This window comes from Pinus tabuliformis, chromosome Q (assembly GCF_031772625.1).
Source record: "Pinus tabuliformis cultivar Carrire ecotype Pingquan chromosome Q, CPIR1, whole genome shotgun sequence".
Classification (NCBI taxonomy): Eukaryota; Viridiplantae; Streptophyta; class Pinopsida; order Pinales; family Pinaceae; genus Pinus; species Pinus tabuliformis.
In genome coordinates this window covers 1,195,666,318-1,195,689,106 of record NC_142296.1, presented here as the reverse complement: position 1 = coordinate 1,195,689,106, position 22,789 = coordinate 1,195,666,318, and the positions used below count along the sequence as shown (strand labels likewise).

Genomic DNA, 22,789 nt, shown 5'->3' with positions numbered 1-22,789 from the left:
CATGGTAGGCTTTGTAATATCTTCGCATCATTTCTATTATCTTGACTTTGCTAGTTTAGTTTAATTATTTGTCTCTACCTTATTATATGGACACAATGTTTATAGTGTCAAATTTTGTACTCTATTTGTTTTCTTTTGGACTTGGACTCTATTTTTCCAACATTGGTCTAGTTTCTCGAGTCGCAGACCACAACAGAGCAATGCTTTATGTGTGCTTTCTTGATTGGTCAATAGCATTTATCTTATAAAAAAATATCCACTACAAGGTATTTTCCTTGTAGTGTCTTTGAATTATGATGTATGAATGATCACACATATGAAAAAAATTATAAAAGTGAAACACAATTACGACTCTGGCCTATGCCAATTCATATTTCCAAATAAGAGTCTCCTCTACATTATCAATAAGTTTTTGAAAAAGCCAATTTCCAATTCATTTCAACAATATTTCCAGACAATTCAATTTCAAATATATCTCAATTTTTATGAACAAAGTGTATATTATATAGACTTGAGTTTTGATTAATAAGAAGTTAAAGGCCTTTTCCTAGGGATTGTATTCTAAGCAGATGTATACATATAATTTTATATAAAGTATTTTCATAAAAGCCCTTTTTAATGTTTTAAAGAAAAATATACTTTCAATTTGAATATTTTCTTGAAATATCTATATTGATTCTATAAATCCAATGCAAGAATATTTATCCTCCGAAAAACTCACTAAAACTTAAGCACTAAAACTTAAGGATGGCAAGAGGTCGATATTTCATGATCCACATGGAACGAGGCAGCATATTATGTTTGGGATTGGGAAGCCTTATTGACCAACTTTCATTGATTATTAATATCCTATATTTTTTAACCTTATACTGTAACTAACATTGTTCCTTTTCAACACTTAGACATTTTCACATATGTGGAAGACATTTTTACCTTGTTTGTTCTCACATAATTCACAACGAAAAACTCTAACACTTAATCATTTTGTATATGTAGATTTTATGCCTTTTTTTTTTTCAATCATTTTGTATATGTAGATTTTATGCTCTTTTTTTTTTCAAAATCATCTTGCACGTACATCTCACATTCATCATTTTTCTCATGCATTTCTATATTCCACAAATTACACTTCCTTTCTCGTACTTTCTCCCATTCAAGTTGCGGGAAGCCTTCTTTTTACTAACATGCATGATTTTCTACCGCAAATATTTATACATAATCATTTTTATAATTAATTTATCTTTTTGTATGTGGATATGGGAAACTTTGCTTATTCATTATATTTCTACTATTTTTTATTATTTTTCTATTTAGAATAAATCTCTACTATTTTTTAATATTTTTCTATTTAGAAAAAATCTCTAAACTCAATAATTGAAATTGAATATAAAAAAATATATATACATAATGTTAGATGCTAGCTATATATATATATAATGTTAGATGCTAAATATATATATATACATAATGTTAGATGCTAAATATATATATATATATATATATATATATATATATATATATATATATATATATATACATAACCATAACCATAAATATTTATATATAATTATAATTATATACTTAGACTTGCCAACAACCAATACCTAGTCTGAGATGGTGCAATTGGCAGTGAACCAGAGGAAAAAAACACTAAATTATCCAACGATTGAACGTCTTCTTCCATGATACCTAGTCTGAGATGGTGCAATTGGCAGTGAACCAGAGAGACAAAATAAACACTAAATCATCCAACGATTGAACCTCTTCTTCCATGACCATCTTCTCAATATGTACTTGAATCTTCAGCTAGAACCATCGGTAGTTGAGATTGTGGAGATTTACAGGTGAAGTGGCCCATCTCACAAGTTATAGTGTCGAGAATAGGCGTAACATATTAACATTGATGTGGCCATGTGTACCCCTTAGCCAAGGTTAGGTCAACAAAAATATAATTCTCAAACGTCACGGCAGAGTTAAATTCAAATAGATACAAATCCATACTCCCAGGTATTTCTGGCTATATAAACAAACACTCTTCTCTATACAGAGCAAAGTAGTACACTCTCTGTGCTAGTGACAGTAGTGATAGACATTAGCCAATATGACAAACTGCTTCCTTGTTATGACACTGAGCGTTATTATTCTATGGCTCGTTCTTGCCTTCGATGTTGTTTCCATCTGCCGAGGAGATGTTGGGGATTTTGCTACCCAAGATTTCTTCAATGGAATTTTGTCTGGCGCTTCTGATACTTGTGCAGGAAAGACCTTCTATACATACAATAACTTCATGGACGCAGCCACTGCATTCTCTGGCTTTGGCACAACTGGCCCCGACGTTGACCACAAGAGAGAAATCGCTGCTTTCTTCGCCAATATTGCTCACGAGACTTCCAGTATATCTATAAATTTGTTATATATATATAGATGATTTCATTTTAGAATTTATAAACATTAGAAATCGGCTGTTTAACCATGTGACACCTATAACTACTGACTGATTGGCAGGACTGTGCTACGTCGAGCAAATAGAGAAATCTGACTACTGCGATTCCCCCAACAAGACATACCAGTGTGTGGCGGGAAAGCAGTACTACGGGCGTGGCCCCTTGCAACTCACATGGTAGGTAGGCTTATAATGGTATATATGTTTATAGGTTATAGTATGGAGTGGGTGGTGAATGGTTGTGGTATAATAGTTATGTGAAGAGATTTGGTCTTAACCGTATATGTGGAGATTTGATTTTACTACTATCTAAAAAATTCCAAAATAATTGAAAAAATAAATTATAAAAAATAAATTTATTCATCTATTGAATTTAATTTAATTGGCTCTATCTGTTAAATTTGAATTGGTTTCTCTTGAGAGACGCTTTCATGCTGTTTGACTGAGAGTTCTTTTTTTCAGGAATTATAATTATGATGCGGCCGGTGATTACCTGGGCTTTGATGGTCTGAATCACCCTGAAATTGTAGCCGGGAATGGCTCAATCTCGTGGAAGACTGCTGTCTGGTTTTGGATGAAGCATAGTAATTGCCACTCTGCTATTACATCTGGACAAGGATTCATGGCAACGATCAAAGCAATCAGCGGGGATGAATGCAATGGTGGAGACTCCAACGCAGTTGATGAACGTGTCAATTATTATACCAACTATTGCAATGAGTTTGGTGTAGATCCAGGAAATAACCTTAGCTGCTAAAAGTATATTAATATGCTGTGACCTCTTGGTCTCCATCAAAGGATCCAGACTAGTTCAAAATACTATATATTCTATAATACTCAATAAAATCGATAGTCTGATTACCATGGTTAGCATTAGCAGGAAACGGATCTATGTGATATGTAAAACGAGACAACATTCTATTATGAATAGTCTCTTTCTTTAACCATGTAATCACATCCATGACTTTTGCATGCCAATGAACTGTGCGAGTACAGCAAATTAATATTAGATTAATTAATTGTACCTATTAGTGCATTTGGTGTCACATTGATTTTATATATTTGACAGCCAATAGATGGTGTATTATTTGTTAGGAAATTGTTAGGAAAAGGACCAATCTTGCTCTCACAAATAACATATATATTGTTTTACTTTGTTAGGGATTATTTATCTTTTTTTAACGTTAAATAAGATGATGTTTTTAGTTATCATGATATAGAGTACTCTGCTTTGGTCATACAATTCATAAATGTTATGTTAGTATTGGTGTTAATTATAAATTATATGTTCAAATTTTGGTGTTGGTAGAATTGAAAATATTAATATTAATATAATATCTAGTTTAATTTTTCAATTTATAATTTACAAATATTATGTTCAAATATTGATATAGATAGAATTAAGAATATTACTATAATATTTATAAGGTAGAATTAAAAATATAAATATTAATATAGTATTTAAGTTATTTCAACAAGTAACATCGGAGAAATTACTTTGAATTATAAATCATTTCAAAAGGAAAATATTCCATGCCCAGATGGATGGATAAGGGATGATCTTCTTATGGTGGTGGAACATATTTGATATGCAAGGAGAATATGTGGCAACTTCAATTCTACATTTATGGCACTTATTCATAAAGTAGACTATCCGAAGAAATTAAGACTTGCATCCTATTTCTTTATGCAAATATATCTACAACATTGTGGAAAAAACCATCATTGTAAGGATAATGCCTCTACTCTCATGGTTTCTATTGGATAAATAGTTTGGGTTTCTTAGAGTTAGGCTAATCCATAAAGCTACCATAAATATATCAAGTCAACCCAAGAGCAGTCAATTAAAAATACTAGTAAGTTTGTACAACTTTTTTGAAATTGGACATATAAGAAGATTATGATAGAGTTAAATGGACATTATTCAAATTCCTTCTTCACGTTAGGTTTGATCTTTGTCTAGTTAATTGGATCATAGGATACATTTTGCATTCTTCTTTTTGGATTCTAATTAATGGTGAATATTCATCTTTTAATTTTAATACCTACAAAGGACTTCATCAAGTTTGTCCAAACTCATCTTATTTTTTTCTTGATTATTGCATAAGGGCTCACTGGAATGCTCATTAAATCCAAAAAATACCACTACATTTAGGTTATTTTGATGGGCCAAAATATTAAATTTATTTATTTATTATTTTTGGATGATGTGATTTTATTTTGCTGTTGTAATGTGGAAAAAGGTGAGAATTTCAAATTGATTATCGAGAACTTTTTTTATGATGTGAGGATGTTGGTAAACTTGGGAAAATATACCATATACTTCCTTGATAGCATGGAAGGAAATAAACTTTAGATAATGGACCTTTGCAAGTATTAGTCTCATAGCCTTAATCAAGGATTCAAATATTTAGGTTTTAACATCAATCCAAATAGCAATGGTATAGCTCATTGGAAATGGCTACCATTTAAAGTGAAGAGTTGAATTCACTTATGATGTTTCATTGAGTATCCTACAAGGATTGTTTTATCCTAATAAAATTTGTGTTGGGGACAAATATATTGATACCTTTTCGAACTCATCTCTACAACCATCTTGAATCATGTTCAAAAGATTATATTCAATTCTTTATGGAAAGCCCTTACTAAATACTCAAGGTCTCATCTTGTTTGTTAGTCACATATTTCCTTCCCCAAGGCATTTGGGAGTTGGGGTTTAAAAGAAACTTTGGTTTTCTATAATTCCTTGCGTAGGAGATCCTTATGCATCTTTCTCACCCATGGTAATCTATGGAGAAAAATACTCATAACTAAATATATTTTTCCAGGGACAAATTGGGATTGCATTTGATCTCCAAACAAGTCAACAAATAACTCCTCGTATAAATGGAGAGCACTCTCCAATGCTTTTTTGATGGCTTGAAATCATTTTTCTTGTGGGGTTAGATTTGGTTCAATGGTTCACATTAGTAAGGATGCACTTGTAGTTTGCAACAATGATGTTTCATTACTTAATGATTTAGTTGGACACCTATAGAAAAGGACTATATGTACCCTAAATAAAATTGTGTGGGGGGGAACAACATCAAGGATGTTTTTCAATAGTGGATAGAAACCTTGGGGATTTATGGATAAATTATTATTCAAGTCAGTTTATTGCATTAGAGAAATTTTGAGGTCTAAAATTTTGAGGTCTAAAGTGGGATAAGAAGTTATTCAAGATCTTGACTCCTCTTAAGAGTGTCATTTTATTCTGGGTAATTCTCAAAAATCATATTTTAACTTGGGACATAATGAAAAAAATGGGTTTCTTGGGTCCTAGTATATGTTATTTGTGTCATAATGCTACTAAATACATTTTACATTTATTTGTTTAATGTGGGTTCTCTATATAGGTGTGGAAACAAGTAGAGAGATACATATAAAATGCTTGGATCTTTGGGATCAATAAAAACTTGGAGATTGTTCATGTTCATATTTTGATAATTTGACATTGAAATGGTACAAAGTACAAAAATTAGTGGTGGCTTGGAGTATTTGGATTACTAAAAACATAAGACTCTTTGAAGATAATGTCTCTCATCCATACCTAGTGGAAATTCGAGCCATGTCACATATTTCTTCTCTCAAATGGTCTCGCCCTTATCCTCAATTATCATAGCCCTTAGGTTTCTTTTGATAGGGCCAATTAGGAGGAGTTTTAGGTTTGTGACTTTGGTTCTACTTTATCCTTCTTTGGTAGCCATTAGTTGTATGGAAAGAAAAACATTGGGGAATTTTCCAACAACTTGGGATAACTTAGTGCTTTTTATTCTCTTGTGAAAGTAGCCATTGCAAAGAATTACCACTAGCCGCAAGTATTTAGGTATGCTAAAATGGTTATTTATCAGATGCAAGACAAGGCACAGATCTATAGTTTTGGTCTTTCACACATTGTTCCATAGTTGAAGGAAATCATTTCTCTATTTCAAGTAATTTCATTCAATCATATAAATCATAAACATAATTCACAAGCCAACTCACTATAAAAGGATGGACTTCTTATTTAGCCTCAACATCATTTCATTGAGGAATATAGGGCAAATGCCCTTATCACTTGTCATGTTATTATTCCCAACTAAAATGTATGCATTATGATGTGCCTTTTGGTTATTATTTAGGTCATATTTGGAATTTATGTTTATATCAGCTATGTATTTAGACTTTATTAGTTAAATCTTACATAAGACCCTCTCAAAAAACAAGCAATTATGAAGAAATATGTTAGTTGATTATGATGTAGTCAACTTGACCTTGGACATACTTTCAAGTTTTGACTGAAATAGAAACTATGATTTTTTCTAAGAAAAATACATATCATTTAAATGTTTTATCAATAAAAAAATTGACTTTCAATTCCTTAATATATTATTCATTAAAAAAACTTCCAATAACTATATAAATATATCAATAAAGTCAATATTCAAATATTTACATGGACATTGAAATATTTTCATCTAGATGTTATTTGTTTTAAATTTGGTATCAATTTCTTACTTTTAATTATTTTATGTAAAGGTTGATATAAAAATATATTTTGTAACTGTGCATATTAAGAATATTGAACTAATTTTATGTTGTTAATTTATTCTAATATTACTTTTGTAATTTAAATTTTATCTTGAGTATTATAAATCTCCCTTATAATAAATTATAATAATAATATTAATAATAATTTAATGTTAAGGTCACCACTAAATTGGTATATGACATTCCTTTGTTTGTAGTACAAGAAACCCCCTCTGAACATAAATTTGACATTTTTTTAACTCAATTAAAAAAAATAACAATACGTATAAAGAAATATTTCAACTTAATTAGAAACAATATAAGTAGGTATAAGCCCCAATGGTTAGCTCAGTTGGTCAAAAATCGTGCCTTGCCATCGGGAGGTCATGGGGTCGATTCTACCTGAAGCCCTTGGGGTTAGGTCTTGCTAGTAGGCCGAGGGGCGATTAGCCCAGATTTTCCCGTGGACGTAGCAACCACTCACTGACTAGGGTGTTCATGAACCACAGTGTAAAATATATCTATATATATATATAGAGGTATAAAACACCTTCCAACTCAACTAGAAATAATCATAATAGAGAGATGATATCTCATTCAAATCAAATAAAATCTAGGCTATATTGCCACATATATGAATGCAGTATTTGCTAACCTACACCACCAATTCATTATATGCAAATGAATCACCCACAAACAACCCTTTGGGAATATCTTGCTTTTTCAACATCATACAATTTACATGATTAATATGACCTACTATTGTTCCTTTTTTTGGTCATTATTTGCTTTTACCATTTCAAAGAATTTCATAGTAGCTTTTTTAGGAATGCTTTGAAGATATAATTTTTTCTAATAGGTGCACATTTTTGTTGTGAATATAATCGCTTTTGTGGACAGAACTAATCTCTCTATTTCTATGAGAGGATCTAGCAACAAACTGGACAAACAAGTGCACGCTTTCCTAGTTTATGTTGCAAAATGCAAAGTAAGACAAATAACCTACCTCACTCTGATGCTAAGCACTCGTTGATTTCGTTCTAGGCCTTCTCACCTCCAGGTTCAATCCTCTTTACGCTGTCACGGATGAGTACCTGCAATGAATATCAAACAAGAGAGACAAAATCATACATAAGATAGTTCACTCTAACATAAACTACATGACAAATCAAGGAACATCATGTTAAATGAATAATGATTTATACACTTATGAAAAGTAAACACCAGGTGTATTTATTAATAGAAATGTGGGAAGCATACAACCATAGGTGCCTTGATGTCGCAAGCCTCCTTTGTGGTGGATTTCCAAGTCCAAGCCAATACCATTCAATCACTCCTTCTCCTTAGTTAGATGGGCAGCATTTAGGCATAGTTTCAACATAGGAATGCAACCAAGCAATGACCAACCATTTGGGGATAGAAGGAACTTGATTTATAGGAAGGAAGAGGGCGTTAGGGATACACAAAAGAGGGAGGAAGGTCCACATCTCAAGGGGAAGATCCCTAAAGGTAGGATCAAGGACTTAAAATCAGAGAACTCGACCATATCTTCATTCAACAACATCCATCCCATTGTTTTCAAATATTATATCAAATGAAGCTTCTCCTCCACTTTATGAAAGACTGTCATAAGAGGTTCAATGCAGGTTTTCCTATCAAAATAAGCACTCGCAGCATAATGTCAACATGTTGCAACAAGCCGTCAGCACGGGCTAGCAGTAGTGTAAAGTGCATTGATCCTGAAAACTAGGGTTTCAGCAAAGTTCTCCAAAATTCTCTCAGGGCAATTCTTCTTCTCTTCTTCAAGGAGGTTTATGTATGTGTTTCATGGTGAGCACATTTATAGATTTCATCATTTTGATGCTTCAGGATATGGGACGAGAAGTGCAAAAAAATACTGTGTAATGTATGCCCCCTAAAGCATGAAGGCAGAATAGGGAGTGATGGGTGAAATTATTTACAAGTCAAGGCAAGGACCCAAAAAAAACATCGTCAGGAGACCTGCAAATCAAGCATAATACAATATACATATCTGACATCTATGATATAAATATGCCTAATGATACATCTCTGAATAGGCATATAACAATGCATGAATCCACGACATGGACGCAACCATCCAAATAGAAGGGATCATGTGTATGGATCCACGGCATGGACGCAGCCATCCGAATAGAAAGGATCATATGTATGGACCCACGGTATGGTCGCAACCATCCGTATAGAAGGAATCATGTGTACAATCATGAATAACTCATAACTCCACACAACCTGGATTTATCAGATGAAACCCAGGGTCTTCATCTCTATCTCAATCCGATCAATGTACAAATTCTACCATGTGAATATATGTGTTAGGGTCGAACATGATAGAAAACCACCTGATTATCGGTCAATGATGTAAACCGTTAACAGGCATGAGAGAAACCACCAATAATGACAATGGTTCTCAAGGTACGACAGCACAACCCACGAGTGTGAATAATGAAGCTGAAGTTGAAAACTCGTAGAATCATTCGAGCGAAGTTCAATGATGTGAACCCATCGTCGAATGTGAAGAACCTGCCATTTAGGCATGCAAGCTCCAAGGTATTGAAAGGGAGTTTCTAGATCATCTTCCTGGATAATGAGTTGAAGTTGACAAGAAGTGATCCGTAGAAGGAGGACCATAATGTATCCCACATCATCGACATGAAATAAAGGATGTAGTAGAGTAAATAAGAGTGATTCAAGATTGTTACAGAAAGGTCAGACAGGGTATAAGTGGTAATAATTGCATATGGGACTTCTCTTGAACATATTGGTGACATGACTCTAGAGTTTGGCAGCATTTGACTCAACATAGGATCAGAGGTCATGATGACAATATGGTATAATTAGATGAAAGGAAAATGGATTCCCAAAACCCAGGAAGGAAAGTGATGAAGTGAGGATAACCCAAACCTGACACGAGCGATAGATAAGTGTCATGTTCAAGAGCGACATGCTTCCTTTACACAAAATACAGGACGTGTTCACTTTCATTTTTCCCCACTATTTCTAGCGAGTACCTCATTATTTTTTATCGCAAGCTTGAAGAGGATAGCATATGCTTGTCGTATAAGTTCATCCTTCAGATGAATCCATCCTAGTAATTTTAACGAGTCCTAGGAAGGAGAAACTTCGTCCCTGCGTCGTTTAAGGTTTACAAGTCCGATGAAGGGGTAACTCGTCATATTTTTCATGTTTAGAGAGTTTTAAAAAGAGGAAAAAAGGAAACTCCAAAAGTCCCTTTTCGTAAATAGTCTCTTGAATCTGAAAAGGTAGAAAACAATATCCAAGAGAACCTCTTAGCCATGTGTGACTAAGGTATTCCTTTTTCGTACAATAGTCTATCTCAGTTTGGAAAAGAGTTAAACTTATACTAAGTAGATGTCATTTTGTTTATTTTAACGAGTTCGAAATGACGAGTACTCGGCAATATTTTCATATTTCAAGAGTCGGAAAAGAGTTGAAAGATGACTCCAAGGGGTTCCTTTTTCATTTATTTTTTACGAGTCTGAAAAAGTGATAAAATAAAACTCGTTGATTTAGTCAAAATTAATCACTGTCACCATTTATCCATGACCTGTTGCTGCACAAGTGAACGCACATTACCGATTTTTGAGAAAAATATTAAAATATAAACAAAATGTGCTCTAAATGATAAAAATATCTCAAAAAACATATAAAAATTAAAAAAGTAAAAATATTTTCACCATTTGACATTTGGTAATCTGCAGAGCACTTTTTACCCCAATTTTCCCTGATCTTCAAGCAAGGAGTGCGACCAATCTAGGACATCGTTCGTCGATCTATTTCCTGTAGGTAAGAGATATTCCCTTCCTATTTATTATGGTTGTAATTTTAGGTGTTTTCATCCATAGAATAGATGGTAAGGAGGACAAGTAAAAAAAATTATCTCAAGGGAGATCAGTGCGGGTTTAACCCATCGGACCTGCGCTGCTCACCATAGGCTCAATTGTGCTAGTGCACTAGAAATGCAGAAAAATAGGGAAACAAACGAGTTGGCACAGAGACATACAATATTCGAAAGAACCTCTATGTTTAATGATTGTTTCCCGAATTTATTTCCATAGAAGGTCATAAAATATTGGTTTATGGATGTTCCACAGGTTAATTAGTGAAAAATGGTGATCAAATGGAAGGAGAGAGGGCATGAAGCAGAAGATCATCAGGTAGCCCAATACCCAAATTGCATAGAAGCCCTTCGAGCATGTGGGTTACTGAAATTCTTCCATATTACTAGGATTAGGAACTAGGTTGAGTTACTGCAACATTTGATCGATTGGTTGGATGTAGATCGCAAATTGTTTATGATTGGGAACCAAGAACTTGAGATAGATGTCACAGACATCTATTTCATTACAGGTTTTTCCAGAAGGGGACAACAGATTTAGCTATTTGGTTCTCGTACTAGAGGGGAGAGTACAGATATGTTGATCATGACTCAGGCTCTAAGAAAAACTAATAGTGGGAGGATATACATAAAAAATATCACCTATCCCGCTAAGAACAATTCTCGATACCATGGCCCAAATAGCTGGAGCTCAAGCCTAGCATGAAGCGACTAAATCTCATTTCTATTATGCCATAGATTATCTAAGTCCCATATTTTTTAACTGGTGTGAAGGATTGTTGGTCAACATGAAGAGCCAACTCATGAAATGCAAGACAGGGAAGTTGAAATAGTTCGTCTATGGATCTATCTTGGTGACATTCTTCTTAGAACATGTACCATTGTTCATATATTAGTGGATATATGTGGAGGCTCCAGGACCCAGGGATCCATGGTTGTTGAGGTGGGGTGATTTGATGCCTCGTCATGGAGGTGGTCAGCAAATGTCCTTTCCTCGAACATTCTTTGGATGGTTGCATTAGAAGCTAATCATGGTAGATGATTGGGTGTACGAAAATACAGATTTCTAGGGAGATCCCGACCTTCCACTTCCACCTAGTACACAGTGGACTGATGCAAGTAAAAAACTATTTCTTAAGTTTTTCAGGATTTTTATGTTTTTATTTTATGTGAACTGAGATTTGAAACTTATGATATTTCGCAGATGTTGGACCGAAGATAACTCCAAGGGTTTCTTTGATAGTTAGGAGGGTGTCACGAAAGATTAATGATGCACCCTATAAGGAGGGAGTTGACCTGATAGTAGAGGTGGAACGCAACATGGAAGCCTTGACAAGAGACATTATAGAGTATGCATCTATTGACAAGGTGTTATTGCGGTATCAAAGCATACCGTAGGAGTGTCATCCAGGCTACATTGGTTTATGAACCAAGTCATTAGAGTTGTTTCATGCTACCATGAGCACCATGTTGGCAAATAGCCATCTCTAGTTTTCCTTTTTCTGCACTTATGTAGGGTTGACTAGCCATGTTTCTCAGAACACTGATTTTGATATTTTGATGTAATAGACATTTTGCAAACTCTCTCTCTCTCTCTCTCTCTCTCTCTCTCTCTCTCTCTCTCTCTCTCGCTATATATATATATATATATATATATATATATATATATATATATATATATATATATATATATATATATAGATATATGTAACACCATCCCCCCACATCTACCCAAGCAACTGGCCAGTTGGGGTAAACATGCGAGGAGAGACCACTATGATAAGATTCAACCTCCTTGGTGACTTTAAGGAAATGGAATCAACAGAACATCACATACAGTCATCCAAAATCATCAAAATAACCTTCAAGAGACAAGTCGGCCACTCAGAATGCCTATCCCTGGGTCCTACTACTCTTGGATAGACTTAGGGCAGACTAATTCTCCCTAGACACTGCCCAGGCGAGTTAGTTTCGGGACTAACGCTCCCCAGACAGTACTCAGGTGCTTTATAACACTTCCTAGACACTGCCCAGGTGAGTTAGTCTCAGCACTAATGCTAGCATTCCGGGATTTGATCCACCTTTTTCGACCCAGAGCCCAGGACACTACCCAGAATGGAATGATAATTTAGAATTGGTAAGGATACAAAAGTAGTAATATGAACAAAATCATAACCAGGCCCCTACTAGCCATGACAAGAATTTCGTCAAACATATCATCAACATGTAACCTACAGGTGTAAACAACATAATTAAGTGTAGGGATCTCATACTTATCTGAGAATCGCCATGAACCATTGTTTCCTCATGTCTTTTGTTGTCTTATCACTTACTGGGTCATAAATACAATATCCATTCAAACACAAGTAAAAACATGCTGAGAGCCAAACATAGTTGTTGCCATAAAATGTACATATAACCAGCATAATAGGAACAGAAATATAATGGACATATCAGCCATCAAAATCCATATATATATATATATATATATATATATCTTAGTACCTTTGCACATGAAAATAAAGGGAATGTATTTCTCATTAATAAATGAAATGAACCAACCGGTGATGGGACTACCACGTTCCACCCAACCATAGATTTGCTGAGCCAAGTTTTTCTTCAACCAATCATCCCTGTGCCATATTCCAAGCATGAATGTGTGATTCATAGAACACATCAAAAACACCAATCAATGTGGATGCCACCGGAGTTCTCTGCCTACACCGTGAGGAATTTGAGTGCCTCCTAGTCTCTTAGGCTTTACCGTGCATCTGCAGTCTGATCCAGGGATCACTAGGCCCTACACCAAGACATACTCTCCAGTATTTACCATGCATTCCATCTTAGAATCACTAGGCCCAACAGAGAGAAAATCCACCTCTTGGCTTTACTGTATATCCTGCCATTCACCAGCAAGGATTCCTAGGCCCACCGAGGCACACAATCTAGCTTTACCGCAACCCACAGTCTGGTTCAGGGGTCACTAGGCCAGTGGCTTCGTGCATCCTCAGTTTGGTTTAGGGACCACTACCACCATGTTTTTTTCAATTCAGATATTCACCCCACTCAACTTCGAATCCAATCCAGCCATCCCCCACAAAACGCATGAGAGAACCCATCTCATCAAAGCTATCAGGAAATGGAAAGGCTAGGCTAAAAGTACTTTCACACCTGGAAAAACCCATGCCATGGTAGAAAAGAAACACATGCAATCCCATGCATGCCAAATCTATGAAGGAAAATACACATGCAAGTTGATACCTGCAATGAAGGTTGTTGTAGCTGCTTGATCCTACCTTTGCCTACTTGATCTTTGCTTCCTCTTGCCTTCTTTGCCTTTCTTTCTCCAATGCCAAAATGCTCCAAGAAAGCTCTAAGTATCTAAGAGTATGAGAGAGAGAGAGAGAGAATAATGAGAGAGATCCAAAGCTAAACTGACCAAGTCTTGCCCACTGATCCTCAGAAGCATTTTTATTAATGAGACCTCTATTTTCTTCATTTTCCATTATTTTCCTTCAATTTCCTCCTCACATGCAACCTATGACCTTTCAGCTTCATTTTCTCCTAATTTCCATTATTTTCATAAATAAATGTCTCAAAATACCTTTTTGCCTCTTTAATGTCTTAGTCATTGCCTTTGCCAATTTACTTAGCAGTAAACAACCAAATGAACACCTACTATGATGTCATGCCCACCATTTAGCTTGGAATACATGTCCTGTCATCCGTGGTATTTGTATATTTTTACATGGAATTTTCACAAGGGTTGTTACAGAACCCCCCCCCCCCCCTTGGGGGAACACCGTCCTCGATGTTCAATGACACATATAACCAACATGACTACTGAAAACAAAACATATTGCCCATGGAGCTTTATAACACAACTTTTTGTAGTATTTACAATGAAAGATCTGCTCAAAATCAAAACATCATGACAACATGACAACATACCGCATACTGGAGCTTTATAACATAGCTCATTATGGTATTTACAATAACCACATATACACATATGCACATTTTCTCAACCAACAAATAAAAGAATATGATGCCTTCATCTACAACAAGGGAATCCAGAGGCTCATAACTCCACCTCAAAGTAATACTAGGATCCACCTCCTTCGTAGGAAGTCTAGAGTCCACTACAAAGTCAAATCTGATGTCTAGTGTTATAATCCCAGGCCACTTGTCCTCTCAGGGAACAGTTACCATCTCACTGTTCCAGGCCGCACTCCCAATGTGTATATGATTCCATCTAGCAATGCTAATGACCAAAAAAAAATCCACCCGTGACCTTCCCTTCTCTGCTACATAGTCCCTTAGGAATTCGGTCACCCCTTCTGTGCAATCACTCACCTTCCAAGTTCTGTTCACATCCCCATCCTGGCATTCCATCCCTTGGCAAGGCTTCCTCACATCGGAAGATACAAAAACTAAGGCATATACCTGCCTCACACACCATACCAATAATAGCATGCTCATGGAAATCAATGGACACTATTGGGTACCAGTGTCCCACAATGGCCCTGCTCCTGAAGTGCTTTACTAGCATACTGCTGCATGTTCCAATTTCTTTGTTGTTGCAAATTCTTGCAGTCATTTCAATCACCCAACTGATAATTTCATGCTTCCTATATCATGCACATAGATTCCATCAGTTTTAAAATAAATTCAAATCATACCTCATCGATAGAGTCGATAAGGTACATTTTAAATCTTGTTCGCTTCCTGCCACAACAAGTCAAATTAGCATATTTGACCAAATAAACATGTATAGAAATATCTCGTTAGGTTAGTGTTGTACTACGAAACAACGCCCCCATTTATAAAGAACAATAGCTAAGGTTAGAGTTATAAATGGGGACCCTTTTAAATTTTTAGGCTTAGGATAATAATCCCTGACTCTAAGAAAATACCTAGCAAAACCTTGCAAAACAAACTAAGGATGAAATCCACATCACAAATCACAAATCACACTTTTCCATGCGATTGTCCTAAAACATCATCAAAAACTTGCGATCTGCAATCAAATCTCCCGCTGCGATAGCCCGATAATTAGAACCTTGTCATTTCGCAAATCGCACTTCGTACTTCACAAAATTTGCAATAAATTTAGCTATGCCATTAGAATGTACATTAGCGATTAGCGAAATGCAATATTGTGATATTCACAATCACATTTTTCTTTATGTATCTAGTAGCGCTATATTGTATCCATTTAAATATTACGATGTATGATTAAGATCGGTAAAACGTGTGAAATAATTATGTTTTAATATCAAAACGAACGAATTGAAAGGTTAATAAATATTTAGCAGTCCGAGGAAGGATAATCATTTTCCAAGTTTTGGGTAGTTAAAATCAAGTATCTCATTAAACCTTTCTCACAATCCAAAGTCATTTCAGAGAAGCTTTCAGTCTCAATTACCCGATACCATCTACGCTGATATATTTTGTCTATTTCAGGAAAGCGACAAAAGACATGTCACTAAGGAAGGTGATGTAGAAACAAAGCAAGAAAACCATTGTTGAATCCAAGTTTACAGAGATGGCTCCTATTTTCTATGATACAGTTTGTGACGCTGCCAGAGGCGCAACAGCTTGGGATGTCATATACAATAGGCTTGAGGACAAACGTCCTAAAATCACTATCACAAGAGCAATAGCTGACTCAACAAGGCCTTCAAGACTTCAATTCAGGGATGCTTCATGTTCTTTCCTTCATAGGATAGGAGCAAGAGCTAAAATCCTCCCATACACATATGATCAATGGGTGATCAAAAACCTCATCATTGAAGATAGGCATTCAAGAATTCAAGAATGGAGTTCATAGGGTCGTTCAGAGCAGAGGACTTGAACAAAATGTACCACATACTTGACCCTCAGGATATCTACGATAGCACATTTGTGGCCAACTTTGCAAAGAAGAACCCGGACCCCTTCAAGTTGATTCAGGGTTGGAGAGTATTAGACAAAAAAATTCAAATATGACAAATCGGGTATGTATGCTATAGCCTCTTTGGAAAACCCCTACAACTATGCAGCAGCTATGTTATGTAGATTATATGGGCTACCCAATAATACTAAGTTTTTATAAAATGAATTCCTCTAATTGATGCCTATGTTAATTCCCACATCATGAATTGGCCCTCCAACCTATCTGATAACCTAGCCACCACCATTACATAATATCGACAGAAGAAAGCCTCCAATCCAGATAACCTCCCTCCGTTCTATTTTAGTGCCTACATTATGGATGCCATCTATTTTTGCATGACATTTCCAACCATGGGTTGGAAATGGACCTTATAGGACCCCTACCCAATCCATCTCAGTCATAAACAAATATGGGAATCGCATTATATACCTCACTTCCACAAAATATTTCATGTCGTTGTTTTGACCCTACATCAAATAATTTTCAATAAGAAAGCCCCCAGGTTTTCCCAAGAAGCCACAACAGACCTGTTTACTGTCGAAAAATATTTCATTGAAGAATGGTTCACCTACATTAGGGTTTTTGGTAGCACAGCCGATCCACATGTCCTTCCTTTATATGTTTCTGATAAATTATTAGCAAGAGAGATTGCCTACCAGACCGTGGGAAAAGGCCTGACTAAAGTTCTCAAAGACAGCAAGAAGTCATTATGGCCCTCTTTTCCTATCAAGTGTGGTTCTTTTGCTTTAGCAAATTTTTTTCATGCTACTAAGGAGTCAGCACATATGGAAGCCCTCAAGCTTCATACATTTCCTAAGAGGCAATTTGATCCAAACAAAGTGGCATATAATATCACTATTGGAGTAAAACTCAAGCAATAAAACCATGAGGAGAACGATTTTGAAGACTTGTTACAGTTGGTTGAATCCTTCAAACAAGCGTTTGAATGGGAAAGGGCGAATCTGAAACCTGAAGATTTTCAAAGCTTTCAGGAATTCAGAAATGAAAGGCTCGAAGTGATCCCAATGCATTTGTTAAAGCCCGAGGATAAGCCTACACCAAGTGTCACTGTTGATAGTGAAGGTCCTAGTTCTCGAGTAGATTCTCAGGTAAATACTAAGAAGACACCAAACACAGGGAAACCCCAAAATGCAGATAACACAATTGAGTCTAGCAGGAAGTCAGCTGAGAAAAAATTGATGAGCACCCTGACTAGATAAATCAGTTCAAAGGTCAAAGACAGTAGTTTGGAGCAGGAATGGGATCAGTTTAATCATAAATTACAAGGCACTCCCAAAGCGACAAATACCCAAGAAATAGTGGAATATAAAAATCCTCTGCATGTTCATAAGCATACAGAACCCAAGTATATCAGTGAGCAGTCCAAGCCTATGGAGGAACAAGCGAAAACGTCCCAGCATACTGAAATTATCCCTGCTCTTCCCACATCAGAAATTATTTTGAAAGTAACTGAAATACCTCCACTTGATGTGTTCTATAACCCTCTCCACAAGGCTATAGTAAGAAGGCAGAGAAAAAGGAAAAGGGTAGACACACCCAAATTCCCACCTGGAAACGAGCCGATGGACGTAGTTTGGAAGGACATTCCTTTCAATCCAGCCAAGAACTTGACTAGACTATCACAGTTCATAGGAGCATATGCATTGACCATTATGGACAAGGCTACTGAAGTCTCTACTTTAGTAAGGGAAAAAGAGGAGAGGATTGTACAGCTCAAGCAGTAGCGTGAAGCAGAGAAAGCAAGTGTCAACAGGCAAGCGGTTGAGCAGCTCGCACAACTGCAGCAAGACATGGAGGTCCTGAAAATAAACCATGAAGCAAATATATCGGCCAAAAACATGCAACTCCAAGAATTGTAGCAAGCCATGGAAAGATACAAGGATGTTCCCACTACTGAGGAGTTTATTGAAGAGACACTGGAATTAAATTCCCTTTTGGTGAAACAGCAAGAGTATTTCTACCAAAATATGTCACACATTACTCCCTATCTAACTACTAGCGACCAGATGATAGATAAGGCAATCGACCAAAGAACCGAGTTTAACAATTTAAACACCAGAATCTCTGAGTTCATCGAATGGCAGGAAACAGAATATGGAAGGAAATCCAATCTACCCGACATTGCGGAAACTCATAAAGACATTCTCTTCACAGATTGGGATGCGAGAATCAAACAGGCCGAGCTAGCAGTCGCAAGTTCAGCCAGGTATCAAAGAATATCATTAAGGTAGTGAGTCACACCCTGTTTGCCACCAACATAATTAAAGAAGGAAATCTAAAAGAAATGCCCGATTTAAATGCTCTGTATAAAAGCTGGCAAGAGAAGGCGGAGACTCAAAGGGAGGAAACTACAAAATTCACCAAGACCAACTAGGAGTTGTATTAGCAGTACCTCGTCAAGCCACATAGCCAGATTATGACTCTCAATTGTTCCCTTCATACGACTCAGCGGATGTTGCCACCTCTCACCGATGCGATTTTCATAGGACAGCTCAGGACACATTTTGGGGCACCTCCTCAAATTCAACCGATGATCGATATATGCAATTTGAAGGACAAGCTAGCAGACAGCAAGTCATCCTCTTAGTTCTGTTCATTTAGCCATTGTTTATTTTTGGAGTTAGTTACCTAGTTAGGAGGAAGGTTGTTTGAAACCTCCTCAAATTTTGTATAATCTATTTTTTCACATTAGTTAGAATAATATTTATACCCTTCTCATGCATTTAGAGAAGGGTCCATAATTTTATCAAAAATATTTGCAAAGAATGCACTATTGTAAGTTTGTGAATGCTTTGGTGAAATTATGGAACATGATCGTTTCTTTTAGATATCAAAATACTTTCATTTGTTGATGCACTATTGTATTCTTGGGAGACAATTTGAATTGAAGAAAGAAGTTGGTCTATGTCATTTGTCAAATGAGCATGACTTTGCACATATGGTACTATTATCTTGTATGATTTATTATGTTTACATTTAATTAATGGCAAAACTTTACTTTCATGAATTGCATGTGAGATTTATTGTTTTTGCTAAGTGTTAATTGCACTTTTGTATGATGCCTAGCTCAAATTGTGATTTTCATATATAACTCATCATATATGCGATATATTTTATAAATTTCTTTGAATAACTATTTAGTCAAAGAAATTAGCATCTTTGTTTAGTTGTGATCAATCTTTATTATCACATGTTAAGCAGATATCTTTGTAGATCGCATACCACACAGGAATACCCGGGTTTATATTAGAATAAGTTAGTTAGAGAATTGCATCATAGAATAAGTCATTTAGATTATCATTATTCTATTGCAAACACTCATGAACCACCCACTCTCATCTTAAAACCCACACTGGGAAACTAGTCCCAGTATCCCCAGTCAGAGCCACCACTTTAAACGGAAAAGGATTTGTCTTAAGGTCCGGACCGGGTGGTTATCCCCGATGTTTCGATAGCAGAATTCTGAGGCTACAACATTTTGGCGCTAGAAGGAGGGCCTTCGACTATGAATGGCATATAAACCTAAATATCATTCACCAAACATTCATAAGACCCCTCCATAATTTCTACACCTTCTAGATCTCATTCAGAATTTCCTGATCAGAAGTCTGAAGTTGTAAAAACATCTCCCTCGTCTCCTAAAGTAGTAAGGCAACCATCCTCTCCAGATTACTCCCATGAGTCTCCCGAAGTTCATTCTTTGATACAGAAATTGGAACAGATATCCATTTCTGCCAAGAAACCAGAGAGACCCGAAGTTTCTGAAGAAAGTGTTACCTCCTTATTACAACAAACTGGTGTATTGACTAGACTGCAAATTGAAAGGCTTGGAGTCACCCCTTTCGAGTTCCCCATCCCTCCACGACATAGGAAAGTTACTTCATCAAGATCTGAAACAGATACCAGGGAGATCACATCACCTTTCCTTCGATTCACTTCCCCATTCACTTCTACTTAATCCACGACTTCTCAACTATCCACTTCTCCAATTAGTACTACCATTAGTAGTACTAACCCAATAGTAAGTTCTTCACCATCTATACCTACTTCTAGACCGACCTTCTTATCTTCTCAGTCTCCAACTCAATTTGTGGCTAGTCAACCTTGGACAAATCTTGGTGTTGTCCTAGTTGCAAATCCAAATGCACTCCCAGCAAACCCAGAAAAATGGTTGCCTAAGTACAATCCTGACAATGCTCTCTTAGCCGAAGAACATCTAAATAATTTTATGTTAGCCATGAATCTCAATGGGGTCGCACATGAAGATGTTGTAATCAGACTACTTCCTTATACTTTCCAACGATCTGTTGGATCTTGGTATTTTTCCCTTCCAGCGGGTTCAATTAGAGACTGGGATACTTTTCAAGAAGTATTCCTTGCAAAATTTAGTGATGATAGGACCATAGCATCCTTGGTCAACGATCTTTCCAATTTGAAAGCTAATCCAGATGAAAAGATCAAAAATTTCAACTCCAGATTTAACAAGTTGCTAAATAAAATCCCAGTTGCCCCTAAACCTATTATAGATGTACAAATAGAATGGTATATATCATCTCTTCCTTCTAATATTTCAATTTTCGTATATAGAGCCAATAAGGCTTCTCTTGTAGAAAACATGAAAGAAGCCCTGTCTGCAAAAAGAAGAATTATAGCTTTGGAAAAGAGATCACAAACATACGAAAGGAAGTCAAAGAAAGTAACATTTAAGGATGACTCTAAGAAGAAAGCTTCAAAGGACCCTTTTGATCTTGAAGGCGTTCAGAAAGTGTTAAAAACAATGTCTAATGAAATGGTCAAAATCAAAAAATGGGTCGCAGAATCCTCTGCTCCCAAGAAACCTTTTCGCTCATTCAAAAGGAAGCCTTATTCTGCATCGCAACCCCCAAACACCATTTCAAATACTGAGTTTGATCATGAAGTAGAAGAAGATTCACTAAACGAAGAGGAAGCTGGAACGGAAGAAGAAACTGAATTAAATGGAATGTGGGATTTCATCCTCCCAACTAAAGAAGAGGCACAAGCAATGCCAGTGACTACAAGAAGTAAAAACTCTCCTGACATGTCTATCACAAATCAGAAACAAAAAATTGCTACTCCTGCAAAGGAGAAAATAGTAGCTAAGAAATCTAAGACTAGCCAAACCGATCCTATTCCTCTAGATTCCCAAAATGCCTCAAAAACATTGGTAATCTCAGATACAGTGGAATACAATATAGTTGAAGACATGAAAAAGACTAGAGCAAACATCTCATTACATGAGCTCACTAAACTCAAGCAGCAACAGAAAATTCTATTAAGAGAGTTAAAAGCAGTTCCTGTATCTCCTCTGCCATCTATTGTAGTTACTCAAGTTGCCTATGATATGGGAAAACCTCCCTCATCCTCAAACAAAGTAGATCCTTCAGATCTAGTTTTAATTGGTGATAGATCTATTTCTCATATTCCTCCATTCCTGCTCACTTATGAAATTTTCAACAGGAATGTTCATAACTACCTTGTTGATTCAGGAGCCTCCTCAAATATAATTCCAAGAGCTGTGTGTACCAAATTGAACATTACACCTCAAAAATCTGCAGTACACATGGTTCAGTTAGATAGGACAAAAGTAGAGGTGCTTGGAGAGATAGCATCAATTTCAATTAGGCTTTCCTCTAATCCAAAAGTTTCACAAATAATTGATATTTTAGTGGTTGATATCCCTAAATTTTATGGTTTAATTCTTAGTAGGGATTGGTCTTAAAAGTTGCATGTTATTTCGCAACTGATTGGTCTCACATGTGGTTGCCACATAATGGTAAACCAAACCAAATCAGGTTAGACCGAGAACAATTCATAAAATATACAGTCACTGACCTCAAGGGAAGCAACGAACCTATTTCCTTCACCAATAATATCATTGGAAATTACTCAGCTGAGTCATTTTTGGGATCCTTTAATGCTA

At 36.0% G+C, this 22,789-nt stretch overlaps 1 protein-coding gene across 1 annotated transcript; it reads left to right on the top strand.

The window, feature by feature from the left end:
* Positions 1-2,065: 2,065 nt before the first annotated feature.
* On the top strand, positions 2,066-3,455 carry LOC149224012 (endochitinase 4-like). The gene is made up of 3 exons (XM_089383455.1): positions 2,066-2,393; positions 2,506-2,620; positions 2,906-3,455. The coding sequence occupies exons 1-3, from the start codon at positions 2,102-2,104 to the stop codon at positions 3,198-3,200; spliced, it is 702 nt and encodes a 233-aa protein (XP_089239581.1). The 5' UTR covers positions 2,066-2,101; the 3' UTR covers positions 3,201-3,455.
* The last annotated feature ends 19,334 nt before the right edge of the window (positions 3,456-22,789 follow it).